The sequence below is a fragment of the Sminthopsis crassicaudata genome, chromosome 3 (genome assembly GCF_048593235.1).
Source record: "Sminthopsis crassicaudata isolate SCR6 chromosome 3, ASM4859323v1, whole genome shotgun sequence".
NCBI classification, from domain to species: Eukaryota; Metazoa; Chordata; class Mammalia; order Dasyuromorphia; family Dasyuridae; genus Sminthopsis; species Sminthopsis crassicaudata.
In genome coordinates, this window is record NC_133619.1 from 340,622,611 (window position 1) to 340,638,262 (window position 15,652).

The following is a 15,652-nucleotide window of genomic DNA, read 5'->3' on the forward strand; positions in this document are numbered from 1 at the left end:
TGATGGGTGGTGGCCCAGACCTTTAATAAGAATTTTAAAAGTCTTGAAAAATACATTGTTTATAGATTCACAGACTTGGATCCTTGATTTTGAGCATTTTGACATAGATTATAAAATAAAATGATCTTTTATATTGTTATAGCTATTGGAATAATACTCCTAACTAAATTAAGAGATTTTTTTTTTTCTGTTCTCAGGAAACGTGCTTATAGCAAAGAGGCTGTTTATAGTGATAAGCTACAACACTATAGCACAGGCCGGGGTAAGTAGAAACGAAGTCCTCCTCTGCCCAGACTCACATAGGATCCCTCTACCAGGACTGATAGCAGTCCCCTCTCTCTCTTCAAGGTGGAGGCCATCTTTCATGTACATTAATTCCATTTGTGTTCACTCCTATTTTCACACACTCCCATTTTCAAGATAACTACTCACTCAAAATTGTCCCAAGTCCTCCTTAAGTATCTAGAACACACACACACACACACACACACTTTTATATATTCCTTATTTTATATGTCTTCATTTCCTTCATTTCTGTCAGGGTGGAAGACCCCTGCTGGTTTTAAATTATCTGTTTCATTGATAGCCAGGCCTCTATGACACCTACAGTAGAAAATGATTGGCTTTTGCAAGTCAATGAATCTTGAAATCAGCTCAGTGGGATAAGACAGCATGCTGTATAAGATCTCTTGTCTTATACAATAGGGTGGGGCAGCATATTAACCAAATTAAGATCATTATATCTATCTATCTTCTTTTCTTTTTATCTCTCTCTTTTTTTCTATCTTCAGCAAATATTAAGAAGTAAAGAATATAAGAGAGCCCAAATAGCTGAAGGCATTGTTATATGTTCCAGGATTTTTCTCTTAAATGACTTTTTCAGAAATGTTTTTCATTCAATGCTCTGTTCCTTCTCTCTTCACCTATATGTCAATTCTCTTTAGTGTAGAGAAATTCTGGTCATATTTCTTTAACATGTCTGACATGTAGTACTTTGGTAGAATTGTTGTTTCACTCACACAATCACAGAAACACGGAAATATGGCCTTAAAAAGACCTCAGTACATCACTTCATCTCTTCTCCTGCTTTCAGATAGAATAAAAACTAAATTGCTACTGGCTGATTAATGGACATCTTATTCTAAACAATTTCCAGAGAAATTCCATGGCCTTTCTCAGAAAACGGTTCCAGTGATTAACAGAATGTACCGTCCTGGACTTCTCCTTTAGACAGTGTCTAACTTAAATTCCTTCATTTACAATATACTTTTCTTTTGCTCAGTCAGCATAATGAACAGAAAGCATTCAAGAAAGAGAGATAGAGACAGAGACAGACAGCTGAGATGTGATGGGACTTAAACAAACACTTCTTAAAATAATGATTCCTAAGGAGGGGGGGATTTTCTGCTACATCATTAAACTGACTTACCCTTTTCCTTTCCTCGCTTTATTTGACTGAGGAAAGGGGAAATTCTAGAATTCAGTTATTCAGTAATATATGACTGGACTCACTCAGTTTTTCTAATAGAGGTAAAGAAAAGGAATAAGTATTTATTAAGCATCTACTATTTGGCAAACAATGTGCTAAATACTTTACAAATATTATTTCATTCAATCCTCACAAGAATTTGGGAGGTAAGTGCTATTATTATTCCCATTTTATAATTGAAGAAACTGAGGCAAACATAGGTTAAGTGGTTTGCCCAGAGTTACACAGGTAATAGTGTTTCCAGTCACATTTGAACTCAATGCTTTGCTGGCTCCAGGAAGGATGAGTTATTGTTCAGTGTTTTAATCATGTCTGAGTCTTCATGGCCCCATTTAGTTTTCTTGGCAACTATACTGGAGTGGTTTGCCTTTTCCTTCTCCAGCACATTTTACAGATGAGGAAACTGAGGCAAGTTAAGACTGGTGATGTATCCAAACCACTACCTAAATCCCATGCAGGATGCATTTGAGTAAATGTGTATTGTATGTATGTTGTGCGGCAGAAAGGGGTAAAAGTGGGGAACAATGCTGGCTTCAGATGGAAGGAAGAGGCTACAAGAAATGGAGCAGCTTTATTTGAAAGTGAATGTTGTGTAAAGAATAGCAGGCAATTACACAGATAGAGTAGAAATAGATTATGGAAAAATCATGAGAGGCAGTACAGTATAGAGATTGAGACCCAGGTCTGGGGTCAGGGAGCCCAGGTTAGATTCCTGGCTTTGCCACTTAACTATCTGCATGATTTTAAAGAAATCAGCTCAACTTCCTGGACTCAGTTTCCCTCTCTGTAAAAGGAGTTGGATCCATTGATCTCTCAGTCTCCTTTCAGCTCTAAATGGCTCAATAGAGAACTGGGTCTGAAGTCAAGAAGGCCTGTGTTCAATTGTGACCTCAGTCACTTACTAGTTGTATAACTCTGCACAAGTCACTTAGTATCTGCTTCAGTTTCCTCATCTGTAAAATGAAGATAATAATAGCATCTAACTACCAAAGCTTTTGTGACCATTAAATGAAATAATGATTATAAAGTGTTTTTATATAGTAAGCACTATATAAATGTTAATTTTTATCATTGTCTTTGTGATTATTATATTATGGCCACATGAAGTTCAATGAGTGAGATGACCAATTTTGAAATCCCCTCACTGTGGAATATAGAGGAAATCAGCTAGGGTGACAAGTGGAATCCCATTGCATATCAATGCAATAGATTTCCAGGGCCCAAGTCTGTTTTGAAGACTTTTTTCACCACCAGCCTCATTACATTCTGTACTCTACAAAAGCATCTACAATGAACAAGACACACACAAAGGGATGCACTGATGATACAATTTATTTTTGGTAATACAGTCATTTGTGCATATTTTGCCCCCTTCTCACCTCTACCAGAATTTAATTCCAGAACAGCACCTCGCCTTTCCTAATATAACAAAGAAAAAAAATTAAATTAAAGCAAGTTAGCCAATGACTACACACAGTAACGAATGTGAAATTCTACCTTTTGTATTCTTCCACCTTGCTAACAAGAGGATGGAGGGATATTTTATTATCTTGAACAAGAAATCCTAAAAGATATTGTGTCCAGTAACAATTTGCCACAATAGCAAAAACAGTCCTCTTAAAAAGAGGACTGTGAGATGTCTGGACATCCAGGCAGATGTCTAAGGTATATTTGCTTATCCCCTTCATCCCATAATCCTCTTGCATCCACCTGGCCACCCTTTCCCATCTCACTGTCATCCTCAGAAGACATTTCATACTCTAGTAACTCCCAGATAAAGAAGATGCCAATGCAGATTAGAAACTTCTTTGTAATTCACAGTCTTAGAAAATTGTAAAAGGCACTGAAAAATTAAGTGATAAGCTCAAGATCACACAACCAATGTGGAATGACTGGACTTGAACAGGGATCTTTCTGACACTGAGGGTAGCTTTCTATCTATAATCCCAAGATGAATTTGTTTATCTGTGTTCTTTGCATTAAATTTTTTTTCTTGAGAGGAGAAGCTGTGTTTTTTTTCCATTTTTGTATTCCTAGAGTACAGCACAATGCTGAGCACATAATTGTTGTTCAGTCATCTATGACTCTTAGTGACCCTATTTGGGGTCTTAAGCAAAGATACTGGATTGGTTTACCATTTTCTTCTCTGGATCATTTTACAGATGAGGAACTAAGGGAAACAGGGTTTGGTGACTTGAACAGGGTCACTCAACTATGAAGAGTCTAAAGTCAGATTTAAATTCAGAAAGATGAGCCTTCCTGATTCCAAACTCAGTGTTCTAGCCATTGTACACACTTGGCATATAGAAGGTACTTTAAAAGGACACTTTTTTAAAAAGTGTGTTTATATGTTCCTCCTTCTCCCTTTGAGTTCTGTCTTATCAGAGGAGTTGATATTTATCTGTGCAAATGCTGTAACTAATCTTTCATGATTTTTGTGTCATTTGCTTTCTCAGAAAGCAAAGAACGTTAGACCAAAAGCCTTTATCCAATGAGTTAGCTGAGACGTTGGAAACTGTTTAACCTTGATGGAAGGATTAGGGAATAGGTTGATCTTTCAGCCCCAGATTGATGAAGAATCACCATAAACAACGTATTTAAATTTCTGCCAAACATTTGACAATATTGTCTATGCTAATTTTGTAAAAAGTTAGTGAAACATATTTTTGCATATATAGTCTTAGGTGCAATAATATGCTATATAACACATGTGTTATGTACTAATAATATACTATAATATGCTAATAAACTAACCTTTATATAGCACTTTAAAGTTTGCAAAGCAATTTAGAGATAGTATCTCATTTGATTCCCAAAGCAATATTACAAACTTTGTGGTTATTATTATTGTTCCCAGTCTAAAGATAAGGAAACCAAGGTTGAGAAGTTACTTGACAGAATTCAAATTTATATTTTCCTGACTACAAATCCCATATTCTATCTTCTATGAAATAAATTCATAAATTTTTATTCAATATTCAATAAATTTATATTAAGTGCCAACTATTTGTCAGGTACTGTGTTAGGTGACACCTGATTATAAAGAAAAACAAAAAGCAATCCCTGCTCTCAAGGATCTCAGAATCAAAATGAGTCAGACAACAGGCAACCAATTATGTACAAATAAGCTATATACAGGATATATTAGAGACAATCCTCAAAGGGAAAGCACTTATAGTATGAAGGATGTGGAAAGGCTTATTGCAGAAGATAGGATTTTAGCTTGAACCTAAAGAATAGGTTCAAAGCAGAGATATAAAGAGGAAGAGTATTCTAGACATGGTGGGTGAAAATACTCTGGCTTCAGTGAAAAAGTTCAGATTGTGCAGATAGAGGGTCTTGTGGGAGGAACAGCAAGGAAATCAGTGTCATTGGATCATAGAGTACATGAAGGGTCTGGAGGTAATGTATAAGAAGACCAAAAAAAAAAAAATGGGGAAGTTTTAAAAGGTTGAATGTCAAACAGAAAATTTTATATGTGATTCTAAAAGGAAGATGAAGTCACTGGAGCTAATGCAGTTAAGATGGGGAGTAGCATGATCAGATAAATTTTAGAACAATCATGTTGGCAGCTGAATGAATGAATAGTAAGCTGGAGTAGGAAGAGACTTGTGATTAGGGAGGCCAACCGGAAGATATTACAGTGTTCCAGGTGCGAGTTGATGAGAGCCTCACCAGGGTAGTGGCAATGTCAGAGTAGAGAAGAGGTTGTGTGTAAAATGTTTTATGAAGGTAAAATTACTATTTATTAGCAACAGATTGGATATGGGAGTGAGAGAGAATGAAGCTGAGGATGACTGAGAAAACAGTGATACCCTAAACAGTAACAGGAACGTTAGGAAGAGGGAATGATATGGGGAGGAGGAGAAGATAATGAGTTCAGTTTTAGACACATTGAGTTATGGGACATTCAGTTTGAGATTTCCCCTAAGTAGTTACGCAAAAGGTTGGAGGTCACTAGAGAAATTAGGATTTTCTTAAGGCCCTTTGTCCTTTTACAGTCAGCATTTCAATCATCAAGATGCAGTGGACAGAGCACTGGCTCTGAGGTCAGGACAACTTGTGTTCCAATCTCACCTCAAGGCTTACTACTTTGTGACTTAGGGCAAAGCACTTAACTCCAATTGTTTCACCCTAATGTCAGTATCCAACAGACATGTGCATATGCAGATCTGCATGTATGTGTGTATGTGTACATATGTATTTGTTGTAAACATGTGTGCATATGTGTATTTGTGTATACATATGAATATATATTGAATGTTGCAGGAGATGGCAGTTCTGCCATACTCCACTTTGGGGAGGCCATATCTGTAGTATTAACTTTAATTCTAAATGGTTCTTATTTAATGGCTTGTGAACTTGGGAATTCACAAATATAGTCCAAGGCATTTGTGCTAAAAATTCTTTAATGGCACTCTATGCAGTGAATAATTACAAACTGTGGTGGTTGGTGTATTAAATTACCCTGAGGATTCATAAAATTTGTTGTTGTTGTTGAAAGACATTCATGGAACAAAAATGTTGGGACTACTTTTGTAAGCCATATATTAAAAAAAAATAAAACAGTAACAAAATAATTCATACCAAAGAGGCAAAGTAATAAATTAATAATAGGTAATCATAATGGCTAGCATTTATATGGACCAAAAATTATCTTGACATTGTGAATTTCAATGGTGAAGATACAGCACCTTCTTCCAGTTAAGGCAGTGCTTGGGTAGCCTCATCTTACAGGTGACAAGAACTTCAATAACTGTGAGGAAATCCTGATGGGGGAGGAAATGTAGAAACCTCTTTGAAGAAGGTGACTGAGTTTTAATTAAAGGGACTAATAGGTTATGAATATAATCAGGCAATACTAGGAAAGTGCCTAATGTCCTGGCTCTAAGTTAGATGCCTTCACAGCCTGTATTTATTTTTTCAAGTCATTACCAGGTAATCTTTGCTGCTCTATCATCGATATCGCTACACTTGGCTTTCCCCTGTAACTCATAACTAGTGTGCCAATGCCAAGGAGGTGCACAGAATTGATCCCTTTGATCCCTCCTTGGCTCTGCCCTCTACCTTCCACTAAAAGGACCAGGTCTATCAAGAGTAATTATTTGGAACCTGTACCACTCTTATTTGCAATAAGAAAAAGCAAGTCAAAAGTCCTCTTTTTCTTAATTGGAAACCAAATCACATCCTGCATTAATAACTGTGTGTATGAAGGACATTTCTCAAGGTTTTCTGGGAGCATATCATCAAAACACAATGAGATTTGGCAAAAGAAATAGTCTGTTTAAATATCAGATTCTCAAGCAAAATTATACCAAAAGGCCCCTTCCATGTTCACTGATTCTAAAAACAACCTGGCCATACACACTGTTTGAGGAAGTGCCTCCCTTCTGGTGACCAAAGTATTGTAAAGGTTTATGGGGTAGGTAGCTTCTAGTTATGAAAAAAAATTGACACACCATTTCAGAAAGGGCAATTTCCCAAATTAAGTAACTATGACTCATCATTCTATTTGTTTTGTTTTGTTTTTTGAGGCAAGGTCTTCCTCTATCACCAAGTCAAAAATTCAGTGGGCATTCCTATGTCCAGTCTCCCTATTGATAGTCACAAAAGCTTTTACCTACTTTATTTCTGATGTAGAGGGTTCACTGCACTGTAGGCAACTTGGTGTTCCTTAGAGGCTCACCATATTAGTCCCAGATTAGTCCAGTGAAGGGAAGAACTCCCAAGCTCATGAGATCCACCGATCTTGACTTCTCAATAGAAGATATTACTGATGTACATCTTCATGACCAGAATGGCCATGAGAATCTGAGGGAATTTTATTTTTTATAAATTTTTTAAGGAAAAATTCTTATGTCTTAGATCTTCAGAGGTGAAACTCTGGCATATTCTGGTTGTGCAAGTATGATTTCTAAGTAACTCTATGAGATATTAAGTTGCAGAAAGGGACTGATTTATATTAATAAAGTATTCTCCCTTCTTCACTGGCACTGCCCTTCACCAATGAAATACTGCCATATGTCTAATTTTTTCTTTCTCAACCATCCAATGGATATGTGTCTTCTTACTTTGTGACACTGTTGTTCATTTACTTTGGAAGAGGCAGGACAGGTAGGAAGTGACATGACAGACTGATTTTGGAGATGGGAAGACATGAGTTAAACTGCTAACTCTGATAATGCTGTGTGTGATCTTAGACAAATGACTTAAATGCTCAGGTTATTCTCTTAAAACTATAAACTACAGATGAATCCCTCCTCTGGATCAATGAAGGAAACTTCCATTCCATACCAGGAGTTCTCTACATCATTGGAATCCCAGAATTCTTGCCCATACCCTCCTATAAATACTCTGCAAAATATGTCTTTAATGCACTGAAGATCTTCTAATGTGAAGTGGTACAATTAGGTAGTGCCTTTGTACATGAAGTTCTGGGTCCGGAGTCAGGAATAATTCAAATCCAGCTTTATATACTATCTGTGTGATCCTAGGTAAGTTATCTAACCTGTCTTTGTCTCAGTTTTCTCAACAAGGTAGTGACCATAATAATACTTACCTCCCAGGGTTATTATGAAGATCAAATAAAATAACAATTATAAAGTAATGGGCATGCAGTAGGTTCTTAATAAATGTTATCTATTATTATCCCTATTATTTCTTTTTTTATTAATTATAGTTTTTATTTACCAGATATTTGCATGGGTAATTTTACAGCATTAACAATTGCCAAACCTTTTGTTCCAATTTTCCCCTCCTCCCCCCCCCCCCGATAGAAGGTTGACCAATACATGTTAAATATATTAGAATATAAATTAAATACAATATATGTATACATGTCCAAACAGTTGTTTTGCTGTACAAAAAGAATCAGACTTTGAAATAGTGTACAATTAGCCTGTGAAGGAAATAAAAAATGCAGGTGGACAAAAATAGAGGGATTGGGAATTCTATGTAGTGATTCATAGTCATCTCCCAGAGTTCTTTTGCTGGGTGTGGCTGGTTCAGTTCATTACTGCTCTATTGGAATTATTATCCCTATTATTTCAAGGGGGGAGTTGTACAATGCTATTAAAATAAAGATACTGAATAGTGATAGTGAAAGCCCACGCCTTCCTTCCTTCCTTCCTTCTTTCCTTCCTTCCTTCCTTCCTTCCTTCCTTCCTTCCTTCCTTCCTTCCTTCCTTCCTTCCTTCCTTCCTTCCTTCCTTCCTTCCTTCCTTCCTTCCTTCCTTCCTCCCTCCCTCCCTCCCTCCTTCCCTCTCTCTCTCTCTCTCTCTTTCTCTCTTTCTCTCTTTCTCTCTTTCTCTCTCTCTCTCTCTCTCTCTTTCTCTCTCTCTCTCTTTCTCTCTCTCTTTCTCTCTTTCTCTCTTTCTTTTTTTCTTTTTTTCTTTCTTTCTTTCTTTCTTTCTTTCTTTCTTTCTTTCTTTCTTTCTTTCTTTCTTTCTTTCTTTCTTTCTTTCTTTCTTTCTTTCTTTCTTTCTTTCTTTCTTTCTTTCTTTCTTTCTTTCTTTCTTTCTTTCTTTCTTTCTTTCTTTCTTTCTTTCTTTCTTTCTTTCTTTCTTTCTTTCTTTCTTTCTTTCTTTCTTTCTTTCTTTCTTTCTTTCTTTCTTTCTTTCTTTCTTTCTTTCTTTCTTTCTTTCTTTCTTTCTTCCTTCCTTCCTTCCTTCCCCCCCCCAGGTAATTGGGTTAAGTGACTTGCCCAGGGTCACACAGCCAGAAAATATTAAGTGTCTGAGGTCAGATTTTAATTCAGGTTCTCCTGACTTCGGGACTGGTATTCTATCTACTGCACCATCCAGCTGCCCTCCAAGCCTTTCTTTAAAAAAAATCCTGTTTTCAAATTTTTCATTCACACTATGCCATAAATGGCTATTTACCTAATACATAACCTTTCCTAAAGGTACTGGCATTATGATAACTTCAGGAGAAATGAATGAAGCTCTAATAGCACAATTTCAAGGAATCAGCCTGCATGGGGGCTGGGAGCTTGGTGGAGAAGGTGTGTTTTTTGGAATACCTAATATCAAAACATATGGACAATTGTCACCTATTGAATTTGCTCAGAATGCCAAGCCTCTGAGGAATGTTGTGCTTTTGGAACTGAAAGAGACACAAGGAAAGCTGTTCCCTCCTACCCCCACCAAGGGCTTCAGCATTCCCCTACTGCAAATCTCCCTACCTAAAATCTATTTTCCATCCCTTTCCTAATGTATGCTATGCCCTGAAAACTTGGCACCTTCTTTTCAGCTAAAGCCAGGTTTAAAAACATGTCTTAATCATCGAAAAACTCATAAGAAATTATAAAACCTTGACACTTTTATTTGGGTTAGAGTCATTTATTCTGTGGTGAAAAAGACATAGAGTGAGAGTAGATGGCAATCCTCAGTGCAATCTCTAGAGGGTTCACTCACCTAGAAAGGCTTTAAGTACAAGCCAGGTGATTCACTAGTATAGACTGACTCTAATGGATAGTGACAGTTATAGGGGCTGGGACTTATAATTAGGAAGAAGACTTGGAGGTTTTCAAATACGAACCCATCATTTTACAAATGAGGATACTGAGCCCCAGAGAGGTAACTAAAAATTGACTGAGGCAGGATATGAATCCAGGTCATACTGATATGGAGCAATACTACACCTACACTGAAATTACTAATCCTTGTCCTTGTTAGTATGACCTATACAATTGTTTATGGGATAATTAATGTGCACAAACCTTATAGTTATTGTAAAATTTCATTGCAAGGGGAAAAAAAGAAAACAAATCCTCTTTCTTCTAGGATGCCTTGGAAAGCATAAACCTATCTACACTACTTTTTACAGAAATGGAAGCTTTTCTGAACTAGCTTCTGAATTTTCAAATGATCCCAAACTAGCCGCTATTTTTCTGAATCATGTTTTCAAATGTTCTGCTCCAACTGCTTCCACAGATGATTGGAATTCCTGCTTTACTGCAGGATGATTCATTACCCTAAATGCCACTTTCCTGATAATTAAAAATTATTTCCCCATAAGTGCAAGGAGAAACAGGCCAACACAGTGTACTAGCTTATGGAAAAGGCATTAAAAAGGAACCCAAACACAAATAACCAGTTCCGTCTTGCCAAAATTTTCTTATCTTCTGGTATTGGAAGAAATCCAGTTAAGATATCTTAAAAAAAACTGAAGAAAGGTATCATTTAGAAATGAGAGGACCAAACTTCTTTATTTAATATATGAAGTTTTCCTGCCACCAGTCAGATGAATTGCTTTTGGTTCATTTTTCCAAGCTCATGTTAGCAGCATTAGTTCAGGGGAAAAGCCTTCATTTGGGTGAGTTTTTTTTTTTTTTTTTTCAATTTTGTAATCTTTCTTCCCTTGCTTCAGTAGCACTACTAAACACCTAGGGTAGACGCAAATGCCAATGCTTGTATTTCCATAGACCATGTATTTGGACTGCTTTGAATTTTATATCCCATGAAAGGAATTGTAATTTAACACAATGATTCTATGCTTCTTTTTTATCTCTCCTTATTGGGAAAGTCTTGAGAGACATCCTAAAGTAATAAATTGAGAGCTAGTCTCAAAGCCAGAAAGACCTAGGGTCAAGAATGACCTGAACACTTCATTTAACCTCCCGGTATCCTAGGAAATTGTCTTAAGATTACAAATTGCAAAGTATGGAATAGTTGGTATTAGCAAAGAAAATTTCCTCACCTGGGATTTCCCTTTACTAAAGAAATTACAGATCCAATCCCTATGTAAATTCCTTGTGAAACAAAGTCCCCAATAGCCACACACACATACTACATGGAACAAGTTAGCAAAGATACTCTGTATAAGTGCTTTCCTTTTCAAATCCATGGACACTTTCTGGTATTTTGATACATTTGGTAAATTGTACTTTTGGTACACTTAGAGGTACATGAGTGGTCTTAAGGAATCCACCAACCTTCAAAAGATAGGTAATTTCTTTCTAGAGAATTTATTTCCTCCTGCTCTGATTGGGGCCAATGGCATAATCCTCATTAACCCATAATTCTTCCCCATCCATCTTTAAATAAACTTTGTTTTATAAACTTTCACTATATTGCATTCTGGGAAGTTTAATTTTGTTAAATGAATTCCAATATGAAAGCTTCAGTTATAAGCATTGGGTCTCAAACACCAAAACAGTTATTCAAAAAACAATTAAAAAGGCTGATCTCTCTTCCTACTTTTCCCCCAACATGACCACTCTAGGTGCTTATAAGATTTGAAGCTCTTATTCATTTTATACTTTGAGTAAATCTCCAGGAAGAGATTGATTTGGATCCTAGAGATACTTCCAGATTGGTTTCATCAACCCTCACCTGCTCTTTGATTATAGTGTGCTATATAGTGTACATACAAAGATTGTCAATTTCTCTCCAATTTTATAGTGCACTGAGAAGACTTTCTTATCATTTGTTAAAAGCCAATGACACCTCTGGAGAGGGGAATGCTGACATTAGAAACAAGATGTTCTATCCATTTCCTTGGTTATCTTGTCAGTGATCTGGTTTCCATTTCAATATCATCAGAAATTTTTACAAACTAATTTTTGAATGATGTGAAAGTATGGCCTATGGAAGAAAATGTTATCCAGCATACTATCATTGATTTGTGGTTGTTGGTTTTTTTTGCATTTTTTTGTAGCTGGTGTTTGAATAAATCAGATTTCAGTGAAATTTATACGAGTGGTCTGGTAGCTCTATCAAATTATTTCCTAATATACTTTACTTTTTTGACTGGGCTCAATAATTTTTTTCCTCCCTCTTTCTCTCCCCTTCCCTCCTTCCAGATATGTGGAAGGAGGGAGGGAGGGAACTTTTGTCTTCCATTCCAAGTATCAAACCCTGGTCTTCCAGAACAGATAATATAGCTTGGTTGTTTTTGTTTGTTTGTTTGTTTTTTAGTTTTAAATAACTTGTCTAGGGTCAAACAGCTAGGAAATATTAAGTGTCTGAGGTCTTCCTGACTTCAGGGATGGTGTTCTATTTACTGTATCATCTAGCTATCCCAATAATATAGCTCATGCATATAACAAAGGTGGTATCAGTTAAGTAGGAATAATAAAACTACTAAAATAATTATTCAATACAAATTCCTTGTTATGTTATTTATGAAGGATGAAAAATTTACCAAAATATAGAACATTGGAGTAGAAAGTGATATGAAGATTTTTAAAATAAAAACCACTCTGCACTGTTCTCATTTGCTATACCACAAGTTTAGTTTTATATTGCTGACTTGCTGACTCCCTTTAACCTGATATGAACTGGTGACCTGTCCAGCAGGTCTTCAACGTGGGTCAAAAAAGAAGGACATAGACCGAAATTAAGGCAAAAGCCTGCGGGGGCTAAGACAGCCCGGGAACAGGATCTAGAGAGAGAGAGAGAGGGGAGACTACTCAAAGCAACGGTCAAGCATGTCTCGTTTATTAGCTTACAGTTACAGAATTTATAGGCAGAAAACCGCAATGCCATGTATGCATAAGGATTGGGTAGCATGATAGATGAGTCAAATATTTTTGTAACATTTACCAGGTGCAGATTATGAGACGGTTAGGGGCCCAAGGACGGGGTGGAATAACGTAGTTTTGTCTATTCCATATCAGTTCTGGGAACTGTGGTCTTGACATTCCTCAGAAATCATCAGCCTCAGGGCCGTGGTGACCTGGGTTTGTTCAAGAGGGGGGAAGAGCAAGGGGAAAGGTTGGGGAAGGTTCCTGACATGTCCCCCATTTTTCTTTAATAATGAGGCACTCAGGCCTCGTGACCCATTTCCAGCAATACCGGGAGTGTAATGGCTGGTGCAGGTGTCTTAACACTCACGCAGTACAGCCTGGAGGTAGCTGGCCATTGGACGCTGTCTTAGGTCATTGGGATTGTCCATACCATCCGTGGGATTGCCACGCCAACCCCTGTCTCAGATGGATAGATCGATCACTCAAGGTTGCCCGTCATGGCATCACAATGGTCTTATAGCCGTGGCTCATTTTTAAACCTTTTCCAAAGATACCCGGGTTACATATTGCAGAGGTCAAAGTTTTTCATAAAAATGGCAAGGAACAGATTGTCAGGATCCATGAGGGGTACAGGGAAAGAGGGGTAAGGGGAGGGTGATTTCTTAAAAGCATCAGGCTTAACCAAAAACAAAGAATCATCTCAAAGCAATACATGAAGTACTCTTAGAATATTAAAAAGTAGTTTCGAGTGCCAATGCACCCACAGTATCAATTCATGAATTACAATTCTTAGGAATACAATTGATAGCATAACACAAGGTCCTAATATCAGAGAGATACAATATGTCTCTGGAGAAGAGATATGAAATGGTGTTACAAAGCAAACTGTGCATGTATAAGGGAGTTATAGTAGGGTGAACAATTATAGTTATAGTAGGGTGAACAATTGTCAGGTTTTTTGAAAACAGAGACAAAGTTTTCGAATTCTTTCTGCTGCCCGCCGAAGTCTGGATTTCTTCAAGAGGTGGTCATTAAAATGCAGGGGTTCGATGTTTTCAGCTTTGCCTTCTTCTTGGTCTTGTATGCGATGGTAGTATATGTGATTCTTCCTGCTAATTGCTGTATCTACTTGGGTTTTTACAAAAGATGTTAGTTTATTAAAGGCCCAGGGGCCAAAAGAGATGAGTAGAAGGAGACCTATAATAGGCCCGAGAAGGCTAGGGAGAAGGGTGGAAAGCCAAGGAGAGGTAGAAAACCAATTTTGGTACCAGGATTCTTGTTGTTCCCTCTCTTTCTTTCTTTTTTCTAGGCTATCTCTAACCTTCTGTAAGCTATTTTCTACAAGGCCTAATTTATCAGAGTAAAAGCAGCATTCTTCTTTTAGGGCTGCGCATAGGCCTCCCTGCTGTAGGAAAAGGAGGTCAAGTCCTCGTCTATTTTGTAGAACAACTTCAGCTAATGAGGCAACAGATTCAGTAAGATGTTGCAATCCAGTCTGCAATTCTTGCAGGTCTTTGTCAATAGTAGCACTAAGTTGGGTAATCTGTCTTTCGTTTTGGATGAGAGAGGCAATACCTGTTCCCGTACCTGCAACTCCTAGTCCCAGGAGAACAGTCAGGGTCAGTGCAGTTAAGGGCTCTCTTTTATTTCTGACTTTTTCTGTGTCTGCCCTCTGCCAAATATTAAGGAAGTCATTCACTTGATGGATAGTAACGTGAGGGAATAAGGCAACCATTACACAGTAATCCTGAGAGGTGAGGAAGGTAGAAGTAACAATAAAAGTGGTGAGGCCAGAAGAGCAAGCAAAGTAAGAGCCCTTGGGGGCGGCAGCATAGGAGGACTGAGGAGAGACAATTATAGTATTATTACAAACATCCACAAGTGGCAAAGGGGGGAGCATACTGGGCCCAAGGATGCAGGTACCCAAACCTGTAATTTTGCTAAGGGTCAGTCCTTGGTTTTCTTCTGCACCCCATCTTAGTGAGGAGGTGTCATTAGTATAAGTAAAGTTCCCAAAGTGTGCTAGACCTTCATAAAAGGGGGGAACGGAGGAATAGCATACCCAGCATTCTTCAAAGGAAGACAGATTAAGGGAATGAACAGTTTGTATGGAAGCATTGATAATGTTAAGTACCATGGAGGTTGGAGGGGATGGTCCCAAAAGCATAGTGGGACGGAACAAAGGGGTCAAGTCCGTAGGAGGAGGGGAGGACGTCGTCAGTGGCAGCCTATGGGTAGGGTTGTTAGGGTTATTTGGAATCCTGTTTGGTCTCATTTCTACATTGGGGCCTATGGCTACAGGAGCAGTGATGATAGGGGGGGTCTTAAGGAGTTTAATAGTAAATAGAAGTCCATCATCATAGCGTATCTTATATAATCTCAATCCCCAGGTTACTCCTCTTCCCCAGGAGGTATACTTTTTTCCTGCATCAGTGAAACTGACTCTAAGGGGGTGGCACCATGAGTGTTGGCATGCTGATATTTTTCTCCAGCCTTTTGAGTCTACCCTATGATGTGTATAATTGGCTGCGACTGTAATGTAGTCCCATGAGGAGGAGGGGTGCCAGTAGGCATCTCCGGTTGTCTCACAACCCCACGATCGACAAAAGAATTCAGTAGGACCGCCACACTTGTATGTCAAGGAACGATTTCTATGGGTCCCGGGACAGACATAAAAGGAGACAGTCCTTAGC

The 15,652-nt window shown here is 37.8% G+C and overlaps 1 protein-coding gene across 1 annotated transcript in view; it reads left to right on the forward strand.

Moving 5' to 3' along the window:
* Positions 1 to 15,652, forward strand: part of EPHB1 (EPH receptor B1) — a 430,280-nt gene that overhangs the window by 323,793 nt on the left and 90,835 nt on the right. Inside the window, 1 exon segment of the mRNA XM_074302116.1 lies at positions 198 to 262. Coding sequence (XP_074158217.1) covers positions 198 to 262 — 65 coding nt within the window.